The 26,096-nt window shown below is 44.7% G+C and overlaps 1 protein-coding gene across 1 annotated transcript in view; it reads left to right on the top strand.

The window, feature by feature from the left end:
• The first annotated feature begins 200 nt into the window (after positions 1–200).
• The window catches only part of GMDS (GDP-mannose 4,6-dehydratase), a 1,419,543-nt gene continuing 1,393,647 nt past the window's right edge, over positions 201–26,096 (top strand). The window contains exon 1 of the mRNA XM_069217866.1: positions 201–789. Within this exon, the coding sequence (XP_069073967.1) occupies positions 691–789 (99 nt within the window). The 5' untranslated portion in view covers positions 201–690. The remainder of the gene's footprint in view (positions 790–26,096) is intronic.

Here is a 26,096-nt window from a genome sequence, read left to right as displayed (position 1 = left end):
TTCTATGTGATAGTCAGCAAGGTCCGAGGACAGAATCTCTGCAAAACAAGGCCGACCCATCAGTCACAGGGGCATGTTCTCAGGCCTCCACGCCTAGGCTGGCGCTGTGTGCAGCAACTCTACCTCTCTGCGGCCCTCTGGTCGCACACTCTTCACTGCTCTCTTACAATACACGAGAATAAGCCCCTCCCTCCTACAAACAGCAACAGCATTAGATTTTCTAAGTAGAGGGCAGGCAAGGCCTGCCAGTGGAGCTGCCCACCTCGGCGACTCCCCCTGTGTACAGTGCGTCGGGCAGGTCCACGCGCTTCCCTGCTCTGCTGCCGCCAACCCGGAAGTGTCGTCCCCTCCACGCCAGCATCCTGCGCCGCCGCTGGTTGGTTGCCGCAGAGCGGCTCTTTTCAATCTGTGGGAAGCAGAGCCTGTGCCGGGTGCACAGCCCCACAGCTCCCCAGTCTGCCACACCCCCGGCGCACCTGGCGCGGCACCGCCCAGGCCCATCCCGCTGCCGGTGCTTCAGCAGGAGACCTGGCCTCCACCAGTCCCTCCCCCGTGATGCGGAAATAGTTCTTTAGACTCCAGCCTCCACGCCGGCTTTCTCTTTTGCACGCAACACACCTGTGCCTTCCATCCTCCTCGCGCAGCTCTGCACCTGTGCCCGCCACTGACAGCGCCAACAGCCCACCCGCCATGGCCCAGAACCAGCACTCCAGCTGTGCAGTCAGGGATTCCCCAGGGGGCAACGGAAAGCCCAGGAAAGTAGCACTCATCACCGGTATCACAGGGCAGGTAAGAAAGTAGGCATCTAATGTGTCCCGGCTTAAGGTTTTCTTTTTACCCTACCTATGGTAGACCAGTACCTCCTTGTCCCAGTAACAATATACATCCGTTCCAGTGTGTCCATCCAGTCTAAAGCTGCTTTCTGGGAGTTGTAGTCTTAGTTAATATCGGCGTAATTGATCTGAAGTATTGCATGATCACGGTATTCAAAATAAATAATAAGCACCGAAAATGTGGGTTCTGAAAGTTTAAAAGCACATATCTCGCCCTTTTTCACCATGGAGCTGAAGTTAAGACCATTGTGAACGACGATGTTAAGCAGATGATCCATTTATAAAGTCTGGATAAGTAGAAATGGAGAACGGGAGCAGGACGTTAGACAGAAATGGCCCATTGTTTGCTGCGCTGTGGTTAGTAAACTATATATGACTTTTTTTTCCTTCAATTCTTGTACTGTATTACGGCTTCTCGAATAACATGAGGACTTAAAACATCAGATAGATAGAACGAGCGTGCCTGGGAAAGCCACTAACTTGAAGCTCACTGGTTTTCACATGAAGGCTGTGAGTGTCCAGTGTTCGATGTAGACAGTGAGTGGTGGACTTGATTTGTGCAAACCCACATATATTATTTGCCATTAGTTGTGGTGAATAACTTTTTTTGTGTTGTCATCGTTAGTTGCTTTTGGACTTAGTTGGTATCGTTTGAACTTGTAATCGGACAAGTTACTTAAAAGAAGGCCCTGATTACATTACTGGTTGAATCATAGTTCACTTTTAAAAATCAGGAGTGTACTAAAATTAAGTTTTGAAAACTTTGCTTGAAACCAACACCCCTACCTTGGGGCGTGAGGACAGGCCTTTCATGTGAGTTGGGGGCTGACTGCTTGGGGAAGAGTGAGAGGTGTGCTGAGTTGGGAGCGTTGAAATTGCTGATTGTAATTAGACAGGGAAGGAATTGGGGGGGGGGGGGGGGGGGAACGTACTCCGAGAACCCCTACATTAGAAAGACATTGGGAAAGGGGTGGGGGTGATGTGGGCAGTGTCATTGAGTCTGATAGTCCAGTTATGCATTTATTTAAAAAAAACATCTACCACAAATAAACTACCAGGACAAATGCTACAGTAAAGCTGTTCTAGCTTAGTTAATTGGTAACAAAGAGGCTGCATTTTAAAATATCTTATGTGTTTGATACACCTGCTGTAGATCGCTATGTGTCCAGCAATTTTCAGGGGCTTATAATAACGGTAAGATAACTCTTGTGCTTAATGGAGTCAAAGGAGACTTCTGTCCAGTCACAGTTTTGACTCGTAAAGTATCATGGTGGATCAATGTGCCTGCTGCAAAGACCATCATGTAAAATGCAGGTTACAGGTGTGTAGTTTATGTAGATAGGTAAGTGGGTTATTGCTTATGACACATAAATCCTTTTATTTCCAGTTGATAATTGTCATTTCTTCCAATATAGTACAGTGAGCTATGAATCTGGCTCAAGGAGGTGCATGGAAAGTGCAAGTCATAACTTTAGATCCTTGTTGTTTTTTCTCTATCTGTTGTTGTCCTAAGTTTGCAAATAAGGGTTCTTTTGAGTAATAATAAAGTCTTGTGAGTACAGCCCCCCCCCCCCACCCCAATCACTGCGTTACCTTTTAAACCCTGGCTTTGTGTTTCCCCTGACCATGCACTCTTAACATATAGTTGTCTACAATTATGGACTGTATGTAACTATTGTACCTTCTAACCCTCATCTTATATATAATTTCCTGTGCATTGATGTACACACTTGCATGATTTATTGTCTCTGTGTATGATGTAACACACTCTGACATCCTACACTGCCATAAGTGTTATTCTAAAAGAATTAAATAAACCAAAAAAAAGCATTTAAATCGTTATTTATGTAATTATTCGTGCACACTGATACATCTAGCATTCTTACAGTGCATGCCCACCTGTTACATGGAGGGGCGGGGGGGATGAACAAAGTCAAAAACTTACCTTCAAATCATAGTTTCACTTAAGTACTTGTGAAGTGATAACAAGCTGTGTGCCTTTGTTTCCCTCCATCACATTGGCTTCTAGGTGCTAGGCTCCATATTGTTTTGTTAGAGCACCCAGCCAGGCTTGTAAACTAACAAAAGGAGGCAGATGGGCCTTTAAATCGGGCCACTGTTTTGGGCCCACCTGGAAGTGAAAATTAGAAAGCTCCCTCCCCTCCTGCAAGTTGCTGCTGCAGACAGCGTGCAGGCACTGCTGAATTGTGTACTTGTAGGAAAATTATACTAGGACAAATTCAACATATTTCACTGGGTCGGTTGGATCCCAGATCTGGCTCAGCGCTAGCTAGCTAGCTGCTGGAACTACAATCTAGCAAGATACTCCTCATTTCCTACACCGGGTACAGGGCTTCATGTTACTATTTGTTCACATCACTGTCTACCACAAGCGAAAAAAGACTCTTGTTTATCTTTTCAGTTTATCGATTTTTGCCCTTTTGTATTCTTCTTTATATTTTGAGCAGCCCCCCCCCCCATCACACAAGATCAACCTGGTTGTTTTTCCTTTCCATGCGTGCTTTAATTTAGGAACTTTTAGAGATACTGTGCGAAAAGAATACAAATGCAGCAGTGGTGCTAGCACCAGGTATTGAACAAATTAAAAGAAATGTGACCACACGGATTAGATATGGATTCCAGTCTGGGTTGCAGAGACATTATTTATTTTTTATTTACTATTAAGTTTCAAAAAGCATAAAATCAGTTAAAATTATGCAAGCGCGTGCATCATATTTCCATAAGTGAAAGTAATAGAACTGCTTGTTATCATCTTTTTTTGAGCTTGAAAAGAATAAAAACCAAGGAGAAATGATACCTTTTTAAGTAGGTGCTTCAAATGTATGTGGAGTTGTAGGTATCTCTTTGTGAGGTGCTTATTTGAGCCTGTATCCTTAAGAGCATTGTATTTCGCACATTTGTTTGGACATAATGACTAGCATATGCAGGCCTGCCTTTGGTTGAAGCTTGGCATTGGGCAGCGTGTAAGTATTGTTGTGCTCGTCCGTTCTCCCCATGCTCTACAAAGTTGCTAACTTCTCCCCGTGCTAAAACAATCTTTATTGATTCTTTTTTGTAGCCCAGGTTTTGTTTCTTAAATCTATTTTTTTTTTTTGCTCCTCAACGATCTCGCTTATTAGAAAAATAAAGTGGAATTCTGAGTGCCATTTATTGAGGGCATACCAGTCTGAGTATGTAAGATAGTTGTATTCTCCCAATTGTGCTCTCTGTGAATGTATTTACACATACAGTGAACTGCGTGTGTAACTGATGACTGGCATATGCAGGTATGACGTACCTACTGAGCCACCAGGCAGTTTATCTCCGAGATGTCGTCATCAATTTGCCACAGAAGTGGCTCAAAGTAAAGTGATTTATAGTGATTCGGTGATAAGCATGAGATGGTTGGGTCCTGCCAGTTGGGTGTTCAGTATATTTAGGGTTCCCAGTTTTCAGTTTAACCCGATTGCTAACTGATAAAATGCCACCAAAAGGAATATTTACTTTTCAGTAGAAACTGGAAAACTCAGGATTTTGCTACACTATTACTTCTAGGGCCCTTGCTGTTGTTAAAAAGCCTAAGTGCAGCCACTATCTCTGAGCTCTACTTTTTGTAATAGGTAGTGAGGCCATGGAAGACGGCTTAATACACACACACAGGGCCATATGCTAGGCACCGGGATCTCTAGGACCTACTTTACCCCCCTTTTTGGGAGCCTGGCCCACCGCAAGTGGCTTCAGCCCATTGTTCAGTGAATGTTGCTGTGTAGTGGCCAACAGGCTCACAGTTTAATCTAGAGCAGTGCCTCCATACAGAGCAAGCAGCACCTCCATGATGTCATCCTCCTTCACTGATAGGGTTGCATCGTTTTGCTTTCTCAGAGCTGTGGTATCAGGATTGTGGCAACATAGATCACTGTGCATATAAGCACCTCCAAAATCAATGTCCTCCCATAAAACACTGCATCCAACACTCCTGTGCCTAGGTTTCCTTCGCGATGGCCTGAAAAGCGTGCCCAGACGAGCCACGTCCCCTCACAGAGAAGAATCTGGAGTTATATCATGAACACTTCGAGTGCCCAGGTGAAGGCCTAGAGTGGGTTCTTGTACCTTTCTTGCTAAAAACGTTTGCTAGAGTACATACTCAGGAGACATAAGTTAATGGATGAACTGCAGAAAGTACAGCTCAGAAACATAATGAAGATATCAGTGCTCTGTTTATTCGTATTTCCTGCTGACACCGCAATTTCGGGAAACACAGACACATCGACTCATTCTGAGCATACGTACTAAAGTAGGACTAGTTCATAGTACAAACCCTAGATCAACTTTCATTACTACTTCGTCCATTTTAAAATGAAGCTTGGAGCGTGTGGTGTTGTAGCAAGGCTTGGCACTTAGCAACAACACTTGCACAAACCCCTGTGACTACACTTAATTGAGACCTACTGAGCTCTTTCCCCAAAGACTGAAAATACGTTAGCACAGTGCACGCTTCACAGAACCCGAAGGTAAAATGCCTTGGTGCAATCCTCACACATTCCTGACATGATCACAGCCCCATACTGCTCGTAAATACACAAAGGCATAAGTGCTCAGTAACAATTTGTGCTAAGATGTCCTTGTGCTCGTTTTAAAATAGACACAAAAGTCCATAGATACTACCTAACAATGTAAAATGTACTTAATTCACTGTGTGAACTGCACAGGCAAATGAATCGAAGCATCCTGAAGGTTCTAAAGTTTCTTTAGTACCTCAACTGCTTCTTCATACAGCAGCACGATTTGTTGTCACTAAAATCGCTACAGCTAACAGAATGCATATTCATTCATTAGCAGACTTCTCCACTGTGGTCAGGAGGAGCATGAATAGGCCCAGAACAGACCATAATAATAAAATTTTAATTAGTCCAATTCTTTCCTGGTACCTCGGGACAAAAACAAGGGCAGTGTGATATTTGTCTGAAATAACAGAGCACATATATTTCATCCTCTAAGTAGATAATCTTTATTTAGCCAGCCTTTGCCACTTATCCAGTGAATAGAACAGCAGGAATGTTTGTTAAATGCCCACCATTTATCTTATGCGTACTGCAATCCAATTTTAATGGGGTGCAAAATATCTTCATCCATGCACATGCTTGATATTTGGTGGCACTGGTTTGCTGAAAAGAGGGTCTGAATGCAGAGATGTTACAGGCAGTAATGTGAAATAAAGACAAGTTATTTGAAAGAGCAAATTCATATGTGACGGTATGAAAGAAGAAGGAAGAAAGTAAAAGGAAATGCCTTTATAAGACCTGGGAAAACATAACCCCCATAACTTTGTACACAGCAAAAAAAAAAATTATAATAATCAAACATTGATCATCACCGATTTAGAAACGTTCAAAATACATTGGAAATCACTGAAAAGAACTCGCCAGAATTCACAACAAAAAGAAATTGAACCAGAAAGGGTAAGGGGATAGACTCTGGACTTGTTATTACACACAAAAACAACATACACCCAGTGCTTTATCTTTAATAAGAGAAACTACTTTATTCTAGGCACAGAATACTACAAATCTAGTAACTCTACAGAAATGTACACAATGTTCTGGGGGCAATCAAAGTCTGTGGCTAACGGTGGTTATTCCGTACTGGAATTATGGAATCCCCTGCCTCCCACAGTCTTTGTTCTGATTTCCTAAGTTGCCCTCGAGCACCCTGGGATTTGTAGTCTATGATCCATGCTCTACTTAGAGACATGCCACCCACCGTCCGTGGTAATCCTCCCTCTTCGATGCATCCAAGCATATGTTCCTTCTAGCTTGAAAGATTTACCGTTCTAGTCAAGTATTCAAATCTTTATTCAATGGCTCACCCTTCAGTAGCTGATTGCACTACATAGGGATGTGCCTACAAGAATTCAACTGACTCTGTCAGGAACGCGTGCAGGCCACTTGAGATGTGGATAACATGGTGGTCATGCTTTTTGTTTCAATACCTTATTGGACAGGCACTCAGACTTTAGGGGGACATTAACCGGCAGTTGTGGGTTGCTGCATTTATTGCCTTTTATTGTCTCTGCAGACTAATATGACATTTACGTGACTTTCTGTGTTAATTGATTTATGATTTTAATATATGTTTTTATTATTGTATGGCAGAATGCTGACTGAATAACCATTATATTTAAATTTGAGATTGTGTGTGGTGGGCCACACCGGAAATATGAAAGGAGTCCAGTATCTGTCAGGTTCCAGTGGGAAATCTTATGGGACTCTGAAGCAGGACTAAAATGGTTTCCTGTGCACCAACATCTCCAGGCTGTGTCAGTGGGTGTACTCTTAGGTACAAGAAGGAGTGATTTAACCATGCCAAGAGTCCTGATGAGAACACCTTCATGTTTACTTAGGTTTGTTTCTCCGACACTGCAGAAGCTTGGACAACATGGCTGGCAGGGCAGCAGGGTATTGATGGGACAGGACAGCGGTTGACTTACCACAGCGTGGTCCCAGCATTCCTGTCCATGCTTGGTTGTTCAGTGCTTCCTGCGCAGCTTGGCCGTGAGTTGCTTTTTCAGGCAGCTCCTAGCTATAGGGAGACCTTCAATATTCTTCCTTCCTTAGAAAAAATTACTTCCCTCAAGCCTCATATTCTCTGTCACAGGGGTTTTGAGGCAGAGGGCACAAAAGGTACTGGGCTTTCCTCACCTAGCTATTTCACAAAGATTGACTTTATATCCCTTTGGGCAAGAATGGAACAGGAGGGGGCAGTAACTGTCTCTACATTTCAAAGGGGCTTCTGTCTCCCACCGTCCATTGAAACTTGTCCCGTCCACTTTAGAAGATTCTCAGTAGTGTTCTAGGGGCTTCCTGAAAGTCACATCCCTCTCTGGCAGATTCTTTCCATTCTCCATGTTGTTAAACAATCCAGAGTGAGTTCATGTGTCATTGCAGTTGCACAAGATCCACAAGTTCCACCTACACTCTTTGACAGCCATTAAAAAAGCAAACGTAGATGTGCCACCCATGCTTCGCATAGATGGAGCAAAGGACCCAGGTGGATGGGACCCACACAACCCTTTTTAACAGGAGAGACCAGAAGGCCACTCTCGATATATCTGTAACAGGAAATGAGACTTCTCCCTACATTTGGAATCAAATGTTGCCACTACTCACAGTATTTCTCAATCCTGTGAGAAGACAGCAGTTGTTTTCCGCAATGGAGGTGGACATCTGGAGTGCACCTGCAGACCACGGAGCCCTGCTCTGGGTCTTAATCCTTTCTACAGGCCTGCTGCATACATGATTTACATGTGCGCTGAAATTAAAAACCATCAGTAGAAATACAGGAAGTTGAAAAAGGGAGCTTAAGAAAGATGCATGTACTACACTGTGCTATGTGGGGCAATTCAGGTCTCATTAAGCACCCTACTCAATCACCAAGGCAGATGGTCAGCAGGGATATGGGAACAAGATGCATATTAGTTTGACTGTAGTGGCAGGTTACAGTGTCCAAAGAGAACATGACCCCAAACTAGAATTTGTGTCTGGTTTGGACACTGTTTAATAATTCTCAGGAAATAGAGAATCAGTGATAAGCAACCCTTTCTCGTCTCTTTTCAATTCTCTTCACCTCCTAGGTCTTCTCTTGCAACCCACAAGCTCTTACGGAGAGATACAAAGTCTTTCAGTTCCTCTGAAGTCCATCAATGGCTAGATGAAAAATCCATAATTAGGTTAGTTGTAGGTTTTGATGGAGATGTCTGTGGCTTTGAGATGAAGAGAAGGAGCAATGGCAGGCATTCCTCTTATGACTGAAACTAGGCTAGTCCCTCCTCCACTCCCGTCCAGCACAGATGTTGCAGAAATGCGGTTTTATAATCACATACTGTACAATATCCATAGGCTCCGAATGCACTTCGAATTCGAAAATTGTAATACATTAAAATAATACCAGGCTTGCCCTGATATCTTCTATCCTTCCATAGTTTTCACCCTTCAGTTAGGATAAGTCAATCATTAAGGCAACAGTACTGCCACTATAAAAGTTATTTGCAGGTGGAATATCTAAGGGTAAAAGGCCATTTAAGGAAGTAAATCCATGCATACTAGAAATTTGCCTAAACGTGATTGGCTACTTTTGAGGATTTTAGTTTCCTCTCAGAATTGTTTTACTTATAACCACCACATAATTAATTGGGAAATGGTCATGCTTCTTACACTGGTGGGTTAATCTCCGCGAACACCAAAACAATATCGCCACTTTTCAAATAATTCTACAGTCAGCTGTCAGAAGAAGACACAATTTCTAGTTATCAGGCACTTGCCAGATTCAGTGGGGCTGCTGTATCCTATCAAAAATTTTAAACAATTGTCCCAACATAAAAATGGTGTCAACGATCAAATTATCCATTCTACCACTGCCACGGATGGTATGACTTAAACAAACCTATACCCATGTCTGTCGTATATATACTTTTGCTTTCGTAGCCATTCAGCTCTTGCTCATCTCTCCTTGCATTTTAAAACTTGAATCTGTACATTTCTCATTTCATCTGCTACATTTATAGTTGCTGGTTTCAATGTACTGAAAAGTGCATTATGGTCATTTTGAGGTGTTCGATGAGTATATTGAGGTCCGAGACATTACCAGTCCAGATAGCTAGAATATCATCAATATATCTACCCCAATACAGGATATGTTCAGTAAGGTTCAACGGGCAGTTGGACCATAAGTGTTTTTTCTCAAATTGTCCCATGTAGAGATTGGCATATGAAGGGGAGAACTTAGCTCCCATGGCTACACCCTGACACTGTCGATACCATCTACCATCATGTAAGAATACATTGTTCTCTAGTACCAACCGTGTGAGGTCAAGCAGCATGCGTGTATGATCATATAGTGTGGCATCTCGGGTACTGAGCGTAAGTTGGAGCATTTCCAGTCCCCTTTCCAGGGGGATGGATGTGTAAAGAGAACTAACGACGAGGCAGACAAACATGAAGTCTTCTGACCAATCGATGTCTTCCAATTGACACAACAGATCACGGGTGTCCTGTATGTAGGACAGAAGGTTGTGAACCAAGGGTTGTAGAAAGGAGTCAATGTACTAGTGTTCTTACTGAGTACTTTCTATAGTGTTGTATGTCTCCTGCAGATGAAAGAGAGTCTGGATATTGTGCTATGGAAGCCAGAGTTCAATCAGTGCTATGTAGGCCCTGGTGCTGATACTCTTAAATTGCCGAGTTTGACCGAGAGGAGTTCAGTGCAGCTAAACACGTATTTTACTCTTTTTCGAGAGATGTGTAGGAATGTTCTTTCCTGAGCAATGAAATATCTTAACAGCCTGTTGTAGAACTGACCAGGTTTGAGTCTGCAGGTAGTGAAGTATTTGGTAAGAGAGAGGCACACCTTAAGTTGTTTTCATAACAGGAAAATACAAACTGTGTTCCATTTGAATGGCATCATACATTATATGGATTGATCCATGTTTCCCTCCGCTAACAGCAGGAGCAGCGAAAACTGAAGTGTGTGTTAGTGTTATCGATAGCGTTGCCCAGTTTACCAACTATTTTTCGTAATCACTACAAATATCAAGTATCTCTAGTTCCTGGACGTGTGAACATTGCTGCCCATGTACTAATCATTTGTCGGTTCAAAGGTGGCTAACGCCATTCTGTCTTGTGTTTTCCTGACCTCACCCGACCCCAGTCAAGGTGGGTAGTAGATGCCTAATTTCCGTTAAAAGAAAATTCAGCCACCATTCCACAGTTTTGCAAGCGCTACACCCGATTCCATCTGAGACCAGAATGTTATACTAAGATTGTGTGCAGACCATCATAGAAAAGATACAAATCTCTCTAGAAAGAGTTGACTCTACTGCTTTCTAAAATCTTAGCTTTTATGTACCAGATTCGGTACAAAGGTAGACTTTACTAGAGCAGTTCAGCTAAAATGTGCAGTGTACAAACTGGAATAACAAAACTAGAGCTTATTTTAAACGTGCGTAAGTTTGCAGTACCGTAAAGGCTTTAGTGACCTTTAAGAAGGCACAAAGTTAAAATAGCAGTTGACTAATAAAAATGCAACAGTAGCAAATAAGACACACGGGCAATACAATTTTCATAGTGTACATGTAAGCATGAATTCATTTTCTCAAGTTGTAACCCCCACAATTCATAAACTCTATTTCATTGAATTAATCGTTCACTATCAGTCTCTGGAACTTGCGGCGTCGTAAATAAAACTAAAAACTCAACTTTTCCAACTTTCCCGAGCCCATCAGAAGAACCATGTATTCCACCATATACCTACTTTTTAACTTTTTTTAAATATTCTTTTAATCCTTGATGTATTAATCTCTTATTTTCTAGTGCCTCTTGCCAGTAGTGTGAATAACATCGGCATTGTAGGTTATTTATTAAGTGGATTGTGTTTAAGGAATCCAAACTTAGAGGAAGCTTGTTTGTAGCTTGCCGTAGGTGTGACACCACCCAGAGATATTAATTGCAAAAATGAATGGAATGGTTGAAGGTATTAATGTTATGGTCCTAACATTATTCCATTGGTGATGGTGAATGAATTTCTAGGCGTAGTTCTTGATAGTTATACGACTCCAGTACTAGAGTAGTGGAAAATGTTAAGTATAAGAAGTCTACCAACATTGTGATGCTGAGAGACAGCAGAACGATTACGATAAATAATGAAGGAAGTACAATTTGTGCATGAAAAGTTAGTTTTGACAAATAAAGCCCGCTGTAGTCGAAAATAGCTTCTCTAGATTTACTGAGCTTCACTTGAAATCTAAAAAAAATTGTTGGAGTGCAGAATACTGAAGCAAGAGCCATGTTAGCGTAGGATCTTTCAGTTTGATGGAAGTGCGTCCTTGTGTGCTTTCAGTTTGATGGAAGTGCGTCCTTGCGTGGTTTCACAAAGACCATGCATACCTGAGTTGAGGACCAGGCAGATGAGATGTTTGGCAGCTCTAATAGTTTTGTTGGTAGTGAGAATGAACGTGTGTTAGGTTGTTGTGTTTGAGTTTAATTTGGCAAATGTCTTGTCTACTTCTGGTCCATCATTGGCACAGATGCCAGAGTGGAGGTTTTATAATAATTTAAAGCCGACTGTGGTAGGTACTCTGAATAATCTGCGCTCCACTGTGTGTCCTGTGCTTTTTAGTGTTTTTTTTGAGTGGGCAGCTCATACTGATTTGCTGCATTCACTTTATTGTAATGGGTTACCAGTGTGTGCTAAGTCGCAGTGCTTGAAGTTATATGTCTTGTACTTAATCATCTTCTGTTGCACATTAGTGTTTCAAAAGTCATTGACTTTGTGTTGCTGAGGTTCCCTATTTATTTGTCTTTTGATGTGTCCAGTTTCTTGGTTGCAGAGTTGTTGGATGCCTGTGAGTGAGTAACATATTTTTCTTTGCCCCACCACTGTATATGAAATGTGCTCAGTCTGCCGCATTGGAACATCTTCCCAGCCTTATAGCGACCAGCTTGTGGGAAGCAAATGCTCAAATCCAAAGGTTGTTTTGTGGCAGCACCGCGTGAGACCTGCATCAATGTCTCTTAGGTGTGTTCTGTGGCTGTAGTAGCATTTGTACTCTTTATGGTCTTTATTTGCACTTCACTTTTATAATTCTCAGTTACCATCGGTCTCGAGCAATGGTGCCGGAACAATTTTCAATTTTCAAAGTGTGAGTGCTGCATTTAATGTTGCATCAAAGAAGTAATTGAGATTGTGAAAAAATCCAACTGTCACAAAGAACAAGTGTAGCAATGGTGGTTCATTTTGGAGTACGTTGTTGGAAAAGTATGACTAAAACTTCATTATGGTAATGCGTAGTAATTTATTGAGGGCATATTTTTCATTGAAATAGCCTCCAAGTTTGCACCAGACATAACTTTACTGATAAACCAATACAGTGCATAAACGGTTTGTGGAAATCCGGTTTTAAAACATATTCAACATTTGTATATCACACAATTAAAGTGTCTTGATTTGTTTGGTCGTAAGAAATCTTTGTTTCCATCACACTTTAGAATTACAAAAAACAATGTGTCACTTTTGTGCTTTCCTTGCTACTGATATATTGTGGAATACATGTCCAAATTATTTAAATGTTGTGTGTTAGAAAAAAAATTGACGTTACAACCTTTGCTTTCATACTCTCTGTACCCCCCGCAATATTGTCAGATTGATCACATTATAAAACCCTTTCACTTTGCTGTCGGAGAAATAAAACACGAATTTCCATGTGAAAAGAATAAGCACCAATTGCCGAAGACTTTTCCTGACGTTTGACCTATGCCTTTGAACACACAACAAATGTGACGTAATAAAAAGCAAATATAAAGGGTGCTTTATTGCTTATTCACCTTCTGAACTTCAGCATGATTATTTTGGAGGTGCCGCAGAACCTCTCGCACCACTACTTCCAGTGCCTATAATCTTTAGTTTCAGGAGCCCGAATGATCGTGTCCAAATGGATTATGGGCGTTGTAGTTGTTTAAGTGGAAATAAATCAATACATGTTCACATTGCTATTTAGTGCATCTCCTAATATGCATTTCACTGCGGATCTGGAGAGTGTAGAACTGCCAGTTTGTAAGCTGTGAAATAATCACACCGTATCATTTTCAATATCTGTTTAGATCGTTTGTGATAGTCTGTGCTGTTAGGTCCCCAAAACCTAGGTGCGTAGTCACCTTCCTGTAGTAAGCGCAAACACATTGAATACAAAAATCTGTGTTATAACCCAACTCCAACACCATTGCCTCTCGAGTCTCCAACTTTACTTGAATTGCCCTTCCATCCTTTTTAGGTCTGCCTGTACAGCACAGCTTGTTGTTAGACATTGTGATCAGCCTAGAATAGGGCTTTAAGAAATACTACTAAGGGTGGGGCTTTGGCTCCGCCCTCGCATGTAGCTAGGAGTAGATATTTTGACTGGAGGACGTTTTTCCAAAAAAAGGTGCTTCTTCTTCATGCAGCTGTCATCATTTTGTTTATTTATCCAGCTACCTGAGCTTGATCTTTTAGGGGCACACACATGAAATTGTAGTGCTATTAGATTGGCATAGATAACTATGTAATTAACAGTATTCTCTTTTCTCTGACAATAGAACAGTTGAAGGGCAGTCATTGACTTAGACTTCATAGTGCAGTTTTGTATTTCAGAGCCCAGGTCTACACTAATCTATGGTCGTTTTAAGTCTGGCCTGACAGTTGCACAAGCCAGCTTTGCTTTATGGGATGAACAAAAAAAAAAAAAAGCTGGAGTAGAGTCCCTCAGAGAGAGGGGCTTGTACTCACCCGCATATTGGTTCCTATGACTACAGGATTTAATTGGGCAGAATGTGTTTGCTTCCGCTAAAAAGACTGCTTGTATTTCACGTTTTTGGCTTGTGGCAGTTTATACTTGATACAGCAGGACTGAGATGATGATGATGATGGAAAATGAATGATCGTGGCTGTAGACCTGATCTGTTTATTATGAAATATTATTAGAAAGGCAGCAGGCCTGCCATATTTATTAGGGAAAGCATATGTTAAAGTTGGTAGGCATTTAAGTGTGGATTGTTATTACTCTATTAAAGTCTACGGATGGGGGGGGGAAAGGGGGTGCATGGTCTAGCCACAGGGAAAATGGCTGCCCGATTGTCGAGCTCTGCGGCCCGGTGTGTGCTCTGGATGGCAGCGGAGCTGATGGGACAATGGGGGACACTCCGCTGAAAGTCCAGAGGGAGTGATTGCTGAGTCCACTACATCTGGATCCATTTAAGAGTTGCTTTTTCCTGCGACTTGCCCCCCCCCCCCCACACTTTACCCTCCGAAGACGGCGCTGCACCCATGACGGTTGCCGAGGGACCCTGGTGTGGGCAATTTACCCCCCAGTGACTTACCCATCATCGTCTTGTAGACCGACAATCCTCATACCCAGGGTTTGTGTTTGTTATTGATGCTGCCTTCTCCGAATGTGTGGTCCTCAGTACTGGTGAGTCACCCTACCCTACCTTTTTGAGGCAATACAAGCGCAGATGGGTAAGACAGCTGCGCCCTGCAGATGCAATAATATTAGGGTGCTCGGACACCCTCCGGGCTCCTACCAATGTTGCAGCCCCTCTGACGCTGGGCCTTTTGCTTTGGGCTTCGACTGCCATCACGGAGCTGTCAGTCCTCTTTGTGGAGATGCTCTCCGGCAAAACAACTGAAGCTATCTCACAACCACAGGCCATGTCTTCACCGTCTGTCACTCTCTGCCCCTGCCCTATGGACGATTCCATGGACACCCGCTAAGACACTGCCATGGAGCTTATTCTACAGGAAATCACTGCAGTGGGTGTCGCATGGAAGCCATGGAATCCAAGATCACGGACCCAAGTTGAACTGTGCGGACATAGCTGGTGTCCAGGATAAAGTCTCAGATCTGGACCACCACCTGAATACCGTTGAAGGCTGAATAGCAGTCCTACCGGATAATGAACTGCAATTCCTTCAAGACAAACTCACGGACCTAGAAGATAGGAGCTGGAGGGACAATGTCAGTTTTTTGGTCTAACAGAAAGCAAGGAGGGTGCCGATATGAGGGCTTTCCTTAAAGACTTCAGCTCTACTCTCATGGGCCTTACTCTTTCTCCCATGCTGGAATTTCAGCGAGCCCACTGAATTGCCCCCCCTCTCCACAAGAACACTGCTGGGAGCCCCCCCCCCCCCCCCCCCTCACCCCCCCCCCCAATCATAGCATGCTTCCTCCAGCACAAACAGGTCTGCCAGCTACTACTGGCTGCAAGAGCACATGGCCATACAACCCGAAGGCCGTGAAGTCTGTATTGCTGTGGATTTCTCACGGGAAACAAATGAAAAACTGAAAGTGTTCTTGGCACACAGGCCTCAACTGAGACATTTGAACATTAAATTTGGACTCTTCGAGGCGGCCCGAAATGTGGATAACGATGGATGGTAAATTCAGGGACACTTTTCTTTTTTTTTTTTTTTTTCCTTCTTCTTCTTTCTTTCTGCCCAACCCATGGTCCATGAACCCACTGGCCTGACGTCAAGTCCCTCCCCTCTAAATGATTCAACCCTACACACGGACACCCAACCTGCCACCCTCCTCCCCCCCCCCCCCCTCCCTTACTCACTCTGCAGCACAGAAATGAGGCAGGTTCTTTGACTGCCCACTGAGGTCTCAAGATGGCAGAGACATTGCCCTTCAAGCTGTGGCAGCCATCACTCAGGGGTTAAACAGACAAATCAAGGTCCCCTTTGAAGCCTCCGCCCCCCTGCTGATTGACTTGCATGTTCTCTGGGGGCAATTGCTGGATCTCTTGATGGCCACCTGCGGACAACAAGACTGTCCATCCGCTAAACGCTAAGTATCATGCATATACACCTTTGCTGCTATATTATTGTTATTAATGTTATTACTGTTGCGTCAATCGCTCTGTCATGAATATCCCCCTTCTCTGTTTCTGGACATACCTAGGACCAGCCCATAGCCGACATAGTGAATCTATCATTCTGTTTGACTCACGTTTAATGTCTATTGCGCTGATACCCTACGAGGAATACATGCTAATATAGTCAAGGTTCTGTACTCATGTAAGGAATGGTGCTCATTAACCCATTCGCTCCTGCTGGGTTGTCTATCCCCAAGTCCTGTCCGACTGGAGACCAGAAGGAGCTCCCCTATGCTCTTGAGATTTTCTTTTTTCTACCTATTCGTCTACATGTATCTATCCATTAGTATACATTTGTAATGGCATTTCTACTGACGGAGAGCACCCTTCGTGGTGCAGTCTTCTAGCTTTGGACTGCCACATCTCTTATCACAAAGATCTAGGGGCCTGCATGTGACCGAAACGGGCCCCCTTTCCCACTCTCTCCCTTTAGTTCCCCTTCCCTTCCACTTCACCTGACAGTCCCACTCACCTTCATCCCATCACTGCTACACCACCTCGTCTGCGTTTTCCTGTAGTCACCCCCTCCTGCTCCTTTCTTAAGCCTGATTCAATTCTCTGACCTGGGACCAATGCACCTCCTGCACAGCCCTTCAGGACATCCAATATCACTCGGATGGGGGAAATCCCATGCGACTATCGAAACTTGGGACCCTGTAACCCCAGGCTCTTCGACTTTGGCTATTGACACCATGTACCTCCCCTCAGTAGATCCGGGTAGGAGTAGAAGGGAGGTCCTATTGTTGCCATGCCGTTAGGATCACCTGCCAATCTATATCCCATCTATCTATCTATCTATCTATCTATCTATCTATCTATCTATCTATCTATCTATCTATCTATCTATCTATCTATCTATCTATCTATCTCCATTGTTTTCATATATTGCTGCCCCCTGTGGATGCTGCTGCTATTCCTATGAGAGCTCGGTAGTAGTGTCTTTATCCTCAGGACACCCCGCCACCTCCCTCCCTTGCCGGGCTTCTTCCCCCCCACCACACCCCCTTAATTCCTCCCCGACTCTTGCCATCCCCACCCTCATCCTGGTCCTGATCTGTCCTAGTTTTTCTTCCCATCGCCCCCCGTGTGCACCCAGGCTGCGCATTTCACAGGATTAGACCCGCATACCAACAGGGTTTAGCTCACATGAGGTACCCCTCCAGATCCTGAAGCCAACCTAGGTTACCGCTCCCTTTCTTTCTGTGACCCTCGTTACTTTCTCTTCTTCTCTCTCTGCTTCTTTCTTCATTCTCTCCACTTCCCCCTCTCTTTTCTTTCTTTTCTCTGACTGGTCTGTCTCTCCTCAGTGCAACCACAGAATCCCTCCTGCCCCCCTTTTAATTTCTTCCCTCTTACTCCAACACAGATAGTCGCCACTCCGTGCCTCATAGACCGATAGTAAATATCTCAACTCAGCGGACCCACATGTCGGCTCCAGGAATGGGGAATACTCCCATTGACGACCGTATCATGGAATGTTCATGGCCTCACGCACTATATTAAGAGAAAGAAGGTCTTATCCTATTTGCAATCCAAACATACAGATATTGCCCTCTAGCAAAAAAAAAAATCGCATCTTCCATCCTTAGAATCGGAAAAACTGCACAGAGACTGGGTGAGTCGAGTGCTCTATAGTGGTACTCCACTGTCTACGTCTTGGGAGGGGGTGTTCAGGCTCAGCGCGCAAGTGCGGGATCGCAATTTTTCTCCGCTAATCCTTACAATTTAAAGTGTACTCAAGTCGTGGTCCAATCTGGATGGTCGATACATTCTCACCAATCTCTGAGATCGACAATATGTGTTGGATCCGTTTATGCCCCTATGGGCTCTAAACAATCACTCTGTCTACATCTCAACCATCTCTTGATGGAGGTCGGAGCCTCCCAATATCTCCTAGGTGGAGACCGGAACCTGGCCCGTGACGAAGTCCATGACTGATCGGGCTGATTGGATAGTGGCAATAACACGGACAGAGCATTGTTGGATGACGTACTGTCAGACTATGTGCTGGTAGGTCATTGGTGTCTTTCACATCCGCTCGATCCAGAGTATACCTTTATATCGCTGGTCCATGGGACGGAGTCTCAGCAGGACTATATATGTATGTATATGTGTGTGTGTGTGTGTGTGTGTGTGTATATATATATGTATATGTATATGTATATATATGTATATGTGTGTATATATATGTATATGTGTGTATATATATATATATATATATATATATATATATATGTATATGTATATGTATATGTATATTTTTTTTATTTCCCACAAACTGGTTCTCATGGTCGTGGAATCCCAGATACAGGAGGCTGCATTATCTGACCATGCTCTGGTTTTCCTGGCGCTAGACCTGGGCCTTGCTTCTCCAGGGCGTAAGCCAGGATGCCTGAATGCATCTCGCTACTGCTCGCCACAGGGCAAAGACCAACTATGTGCCCACGTCTCTACCTACATGACTGACAATAAAGGATCTGTCTCTTCGCCTCAGGTTTTGTGGGCTGAGGCGAAGGTGACAACTTATGAGGGGCACCGCTCTCGCTAACGCCCAGAGACACTCACATCAGCAAGAGCTGGAGAGAATTATAGTGACTTGTACCCGTGACTACACGGCATCTCCCTCCCCATCCACGCTCTGTCTCCTCGAAAAGGCCAACATTGAACTTAATACTCTATATACTTACCATGCAGAGTATGCACTGCAAAGGATGATGGGTAGACATTACGAACAAGGAGAAAAGGCAGGCCGGCTGTTAACAGCCCAACAACGTCAGCAGGAAGCAGCCATACAAGACGTAGATGGTATGCTCCTCACGCACCCAAGGCGATTTTATCGGCCATTCTACACTCCCGAGACGGATCACGACAGATTCGCTGCGTTTTTCGCAGAGGCCCATATACCTAGTCTCATTGTGGAGGGCAGAAGGCTGTTTCGAGTTGGGGGTGGGGGGTGGTAAGAGATCCTCAAAGAGGAGATAATGCATGTCATATCCAAATTACCCTACCATAAGGCCCTGAGGGAGGCTGGATTCCTGGCGGAATATTATAAATGGATGGGAGCAGAAACTGTGGACTCCTTATATATGAAGCCTTCCGGGGAGTGGAAAGTACAGGCTCCTTGAGCCCTATTTCTAATAGGGCGTCCATAGCGGTTTCACCAAAACTGGGGAAGGGAAGAACCCATTCTTGTGTGGCAGCTATCGTCCCATTTCCCTCCTCAATGAGGATGTCAAGAGATTGGCTGGAGTTATGGCGGCCCGCCTCAAAAAGGTTATACCGTCCCTTAACCACCACTCCCAGGTGGGATTTGCACCCAGGCAGTCCTCTAGGAACCATCTTCGTGTGCTAGCACATGCACTCTGACCACCAAAGACTCCGGGGATGAGGCAGTGGCTCTCTCCCTTGCTGCTGTGAAAGCATTCAATAGGATTGAATGGTGGTATCTCTTTGAGATCCTGGAACGCTTCAGTTTGGAGGATGGGTTCATTAACAAAGTTTATTGGTTATATGACTTGCCCACGGTGCAAGTCAATTGCCTGGGGGGGGATTCCTCTCAGACTTGTTTTCCGTTAAACGAGGAACCCGGCAAGGCTGCCCACTGTCAATGCTGCTATTTCTCTTTTGGCAGTTGAGCCTGTGGCAGCTCTCATCCAATGATCACCCCTCATTGCTAGTGCCCCTAAACTGGGAGGCCACTCCACGATCTACTTATATGCCGCAACATATTGCTCATGCTCACAGATCTTACACATTCCCTCCCAGCACTACGAGTTATTCTGGCAGAATTTGAAGCAATATCTGGGTATAAAATCAATTGGGATAAAAGTGAAGCACTCCCCTGTGACCACGTGCGCAGCTCTAGCAGCCTTTCCAATTTACTGGAAACAATCCTGCCTTCAATACCTAGGGATCTATGTTAATAAGGGCTTGGATCAGATGGTGCAGGATAACCTCAAACCACTGCTCGCCCTCACCAAATGTGATTTTTGAGAAATGGTCCCATCTGGGGCTCTCCCTTTGGGGAGGGTGCAGGCCTTATTCATGGTAACCTTACCACGATACACCTATGTCCTTGGGATGCTACTGGTACAAGTACCTCTGCCAGTGCTCAGAGAGGTAGATAATTGCATACGTGCATTTGTATGGGGTTCAATGAGACCATGGCTCTCCAAAGCTAAATTCATTGTGCGCCGGGAATGCATAGGACTGGGATTACCTTCTGTGGAACACCACGTGCTGATACATCTTTCTCAGCTGACCTTCATGCTTCTGGGTATTCCAGACCTCCCCCTGTGGGTAGAGGCAGAACGCACTCTATCACTTATGCCATGAGGACTGGGTGTGCTTTATGGTACCAGAGCTCCCTCTTCCTGACCTGCTTCACCAGTAATGCAGGCCATGTTGCATTCCTGGTGCTGGGCTCACCGTCTGCTAGGAATGGCCCCTTGGATTCATACTCATGCGCCACTCTGGGGCAATGCCGGTTTACTAATTGGGGAGGGGGGTGAAGAGTGGTTGAGTGGGAGGACTGGCGTACTAAGTGCACCTTATGTATCGATCAACTCCTGGATCATGGGATGCTGAAGCTGTTCCCAGCGTTACAAGTTGAATTTGAGCTACCCAGCCACTATTCCTGGCAATACCGGCGGTTCTCACACTGCCTTCATAGCCGTATGGGGATGCATCCTGAACCCTACAGCGTTCCCCGGTGCTCGATTTATTTAAAAACCTGGGGTTCCTTCCGGGGAATGACGTTGTGTCTGCACAACCTGCTAAACCGTCACTTTTTCTCTCTGCCCCTCCTAACCACCCTTAAGGCCAAATGGCACACTCAATTACAGGTAGAATATGATATGGAAGACTGGACTGCCCTATTGGAAGCGCGGGAACTGGGTGCTAGGGAGACTCAAATGAAATTCTGTCTTTTTAAAATTCTGCACGACTGGTACTGGACGCCCCAGAAACAGGACTATTGCCCCATGCGAACTGCTGGTGCTGCCCCCACCCGTGTTACGACCTACTACATATCCTCTGTGACTGTCTAAATTGTAGGAAAGTACCATCTTTCTTGGCATGTTACCCCCATTTTTACCTGTATGTTTTTGCCTGTCTCTCTGGGATCCTGTTTATGGCCTAATGTGTGTGGGTGTGTGTGTATAGTGCTTAACTGTGTCACTGATGCTCTGCTAATCAGAACCTCAGTGCTTATGCTCTCTCTGCTTTTAAATTTGTCACTATAGGCTAGTGACTTCATTTACGAATTTCAATTGGCACACTGGAACCACCCCCCTTATAAGTCCCTAGTATATGGTACCCAGGGCAATGGGGTTCCAGGAGAACCTTATGGGCTGCAGCATTTCTTTTGCCACCCATAAGTAGCACAGACAAACCCTTCCACAGGCCTGCCATTGCAGCCTTCGTGAAATAGTGCACACACTATTTCACAGCCATTTTCACTGCACTTAAGTAGCTTATAAGTCACCTATATGTCTAACCTTCATTTACTGAAGGTTAGGTGCAAAGTTACTAAGTGTGAGGGCACCCTTGCACTAGCAAAGGTGTCCCCACATAGTTCAGGTTCGATTCCCGGGACTTTGAGTGCGGGGACGCCACTAAGCGTGTGCATTACATATAGGTCAATACCTATATGTAGCTTCACAATGGTAACTCTGAATATGGCCAAGTAAGGTGTCTAAGATCATGGAATTGTCCCCCATTCCAAATCTGGTATTGGGGAGCCAATTCATGCATCTTGGGGGCTTCACCATGGACCCCCAGTACTGCCAAACCCGCTCTCTGAAACTTGAAATGCAGCTACAGCTGTTGCCACCTCACAGACAGGGGTCTGCCGTCCTGGGGTCTGAGCAGCTCAGTCCCAGGAAGGCAGAACAAAGCATTTCCTTTGGGAGGAGGGTGTTACATCTATTTCCCAAGGGAGAGGGTATAACGAGGGGGGGAGGCATAGCCTCCCCAGCCTCTGGAAATGCTTTGAAGGGCACAGATGGTGCCCTCCTTGCATAAGCCAGCCTACACTGGTTCAGGGCCCCCCCGTCCCTGCTCTGGCCCGAAACTGGACAAAGGAAAGGGGAGTGACCACTCCCCTGTCCATCACCACCCCAGGGGTGGTGCCTAGAGCGCCTCCAGTGTGTCCCAGACTTCAGCCATCTTGTTTTCCAAGGTGTGGGAACACTCTGGAGGCCTCTGAGTGGCCAGTGCCAGCAGGTGACATCAGAGACCCCTTCTGATAGGTCCATACCTGATAAGGTAGCCAATCCCCCTCTCAGGGCTATTTGGGGTCTCTCCTGTGGGTTCTCTTCAGATTCTACTTGCAAGTTTCCAGCAGGAATCCTCTGCAACTGCTACTTCATCCTCTAACCTCAGATCCACCGCAGACCGCTCCAGGAACTGCTGTAACAGCAACAAAGTGTCCAGAAGGGCTACTTTTTCTCTGAAGCTTCAGCTCCAGCCAGCAACTGCAACAGTTTCCACAGTGCACGCTCTACCCACCCTGCACCAGAAGGACCGAAAAAATCTCCTGTGGAGTGACAGTCACTTCCCTGCTAAAATAGGCACCTTCTAAGTCGACAACCGGTTCTCTTGGACTCCTCTCCTGGTGACAAATGTGCTCCCTGGAACACAGAGGGTAAACCCCATCGACACACTGTCCTGAGGTCCTGCTGTCCTAATTTGGAGGAGGTAAGACCTTACCTTCCCTGAGAACAACAGTACCCCTGTGCACCGCATCTTCACATCCTGAGGCCTCTGTGCACTATTTGCAAAATTCCTTCATGCACAGCTTGCCTCAGGTCCCCAGCACTCTATCCTGTGACGCTCAACTCGCTGAGTTGTTCTCCAACGGCGTGGGACCTTCCTTTGTAGTGATGCACCAGCCGCATTTTACACATCATTTGTCCCCGTGTCCTGGGACTCCTATGGGTGCTATCTGATCTTCTGAGGGCTCTCTAAAATGCTGAGGGCTCCCTCTTCCTCCTCACACAGAGTTGAGGCCCCCAGGTGCCTCCTGGGTCCAGATAGTGCCATTTTGACGCAAAATGCGACTTTGCCGGAACCAAGGCTTGTTGGAGAAATCTAGTGCTAAAACTTGCCTGCATCCAACTTCTCTTCATGGGACATCCAGTGCATCATGCAGGAACCAGCTGACCTCTTCCTTGGGTGCATTTCTGCAGTCTTCGTCCAACTGGGGATTCTTCTTTTGCACCCTCTTCTAGGTTGGCAGGGGCTCCTGTCCTTCCTGAAACTTCTTTCGACTTCTGCACGTGGTCTCCTTCCTTTGCAGGCCTTCAGGTCCAGGTATTCACCATTTTTTGTTTGCATTCTTGCTTGGTTCTTGCAATAACTCTGATCACGACTTGTAGTGTGTCCTAAGGAAACTTGCAGTAATTTACTCCTGCTTTTCTGGGCTCTGGGGTGGGGTAATTTACTTACCTGTACTGTATTCTTACTCTCCCAGCGACTCTCTACACACTACACTTGTCAAGGTGGAAATTTGTGATTCACATTCCGCTTTCTTAGTATATAGTTTGTGTTGCCCCCCCAGACCTATTTTCTCCCATTGCATTCTATAGCATTTCCTATTGCTTGCACTATTCTATCTCTAATTACTTACCTTATTTTGGTGTCTAGTGTATATGTTGTGTATAATACTTACCTCAAGAAGGAGTATTGCCTCTAAGATATTTTTGGCCTTGTGTCACCCAAATAAACTACCTTTATGTTTTGGTAACACTGAGTATTGTCTTTGCTTGTGTAAAAGTACTGTGTAACCATAGTGGTATTGCAGGAGCTTTGCATGTCTCATAGTTCAGCCTTGGTTGCTCTGCTCTAGCTACCTCTATCAGCCTAAGCTACTACATTTCACTAATAAGGGATAACTGGACCTGGTATATGGTGTAAGTACCTAAGGTACCCACTACAAACCAGGCCAGTCTCCTACACAAATATACTACCATACTCTGAGGCAGTAGGGGTTATGCTGCGAGGGGTTTTGCCACTCCTGCCTTTTCTCCCGAAAACGTTGCTCCTTTTACACGATACTGGTGAAATTCAGGGCCTGTCCTGTAGCGATGGCCCCCTCACACGACAAATGGCTGTTGGCAATGTTACAAACAGCTGCCCATGAACACATTTTTATAACCTACATGATAGGACTGAGGTATTTTTGCAAACATAGGCCCCTTTCCTCTGACTCGCTGATGTCTGATTCCCCCCCCCCTTCATTCATTCATTCATTCTTCACTTCCTTGCTTCCCCCTTCGTCCTACCCCCTTCCCTCTCCTATCCCTGGTCACTTTCTTTCTCTCTCCATCACTCTCTTCTCCTTTTCTCTTTCCTTGGCATTTCTGCTCTTTTCTCTCCTCCCCTCTTTAACCCTTTCTTCCTCTTCTCCTTTCTCCTCTTCGCATCTCTTTCCCCTGACCCTCTTCCCTCCCACCTTTTCTTCCTTTCCAGGAACCTGATCCTACCCCCCATCCCTCTCAACTCTTCATCCACTGCATAACCTTCTCCTCGCTTTCCATAATAAGATAAGGTCTCCCAGCGAAAGACATTGTCCTTTTACCACACCTACCCCCTTCATTGCATCAATGTGACCCCATAACGATTCCCACCTACCAATGGCCCCAGAACTGCAAGCCGCTGACCCTCCACCCCCCCACCCCCGCCCGGTCAGCAAAATAGAGATCCCTTGGGCTTGCTGAAGATACAAATCCTAGCGTTGTTCCTTGTCCTGCCCCTCTGTCCGTGGTCTCCACTGACACCATATGTGTCTTGCCTTTCCCCCGATTGATATATGCCTAGGGCCTCGTACATGCAACCGTACACGCACAGCCCCGTTAAGTTTTTGCAAATCTGTGGCATTGTATTTCACTGCTGAGGTTTTTGGATTTTGCTAATGCTTTGGATGTACTAATGGAGAAAGCTCATTATGTTCCACTATATTGTTAATGTTATGTATGATGCTGTTTCCATGCTTGCAATTTTCAATAAAGTAGCAGTTATGTGAGACTGTCTTAGATATCATATTTTGCTTAGATAACTGTAATTTTGTGTGCCTGTCTAAATTTAAGATGGTCTGATGGTTTTCTTGTGGAAACACCTATACTCAAAAGTGTGGCCCTGAGTTGGCAATGGTGACAAGCTATAGGCCAGGTTGGCACATTGAAAATAGTATATCCAATACCATAGGTCTGGTCTGCTCATAATGGAGACTTATGACAAGGCAGTTGGTCTAACTCGTTAATTAAAAAAGCTTTTATTAAAGCTAGTAAGCCTTTAACATTTGGTTATTATCAGTGTGTTACTGGCTATAGATGGATATTTTGTTACAAGAATTCTCACAGAATACCGTAGTAGGCAATGGTTTTGGCATTGGCCATCCACTGAAACAAACCCTATGGGTTTTCACTGTAATGATTCTCGTTAAGCCCTATTGAGATGGGCTGTATATTGTTTTTCAAGCTATATTTTTCTGCCTATGTGTAATTTTATAACTATATTCATGATGGTTTCCAGTGTATGTGCTCTTGAATAGGCCAATGTTGAGCAAGGTGTAAAGACTTCTAGGATTAATTGGGAAAGGTCACGCCAGATTTCATAGGTCTCTTTATTATGAAATACTATGACCAAGCCAGTAGGCCTGATCTATGTATTGTGAAAAATGCATTAACGTCAATGGGCTTTTAAGTGTTGAGTGTTCTTACCTGTGAAAGTCTGGAGCAGGCATTTTGTTGCATGGAAATTAACAGCATACCATAATAGGCATGGGTTTTGGTGATCCTTCTTA

This window comes from Pleurodeles waltl, chromosome 2_1 (assembly GCF_031143425.1).
Source record: "Pleurodeles waltl isolate 20211129_DDA chromosome 2_1, aPleWal1.hap1.20221129, whole genome shotgun sequence".
NCBI classification, from domain to species: Eukaryota; Metazoa; Chordata; class Amphibia; order Caudata; family Salamandridae; genus Pleurodeles; species Pleurodeles waltl.
Note: the sequence above shows the minus strand (reverse complement) of the source record. Positions and strands in the feature narration are given on the sequence as shown.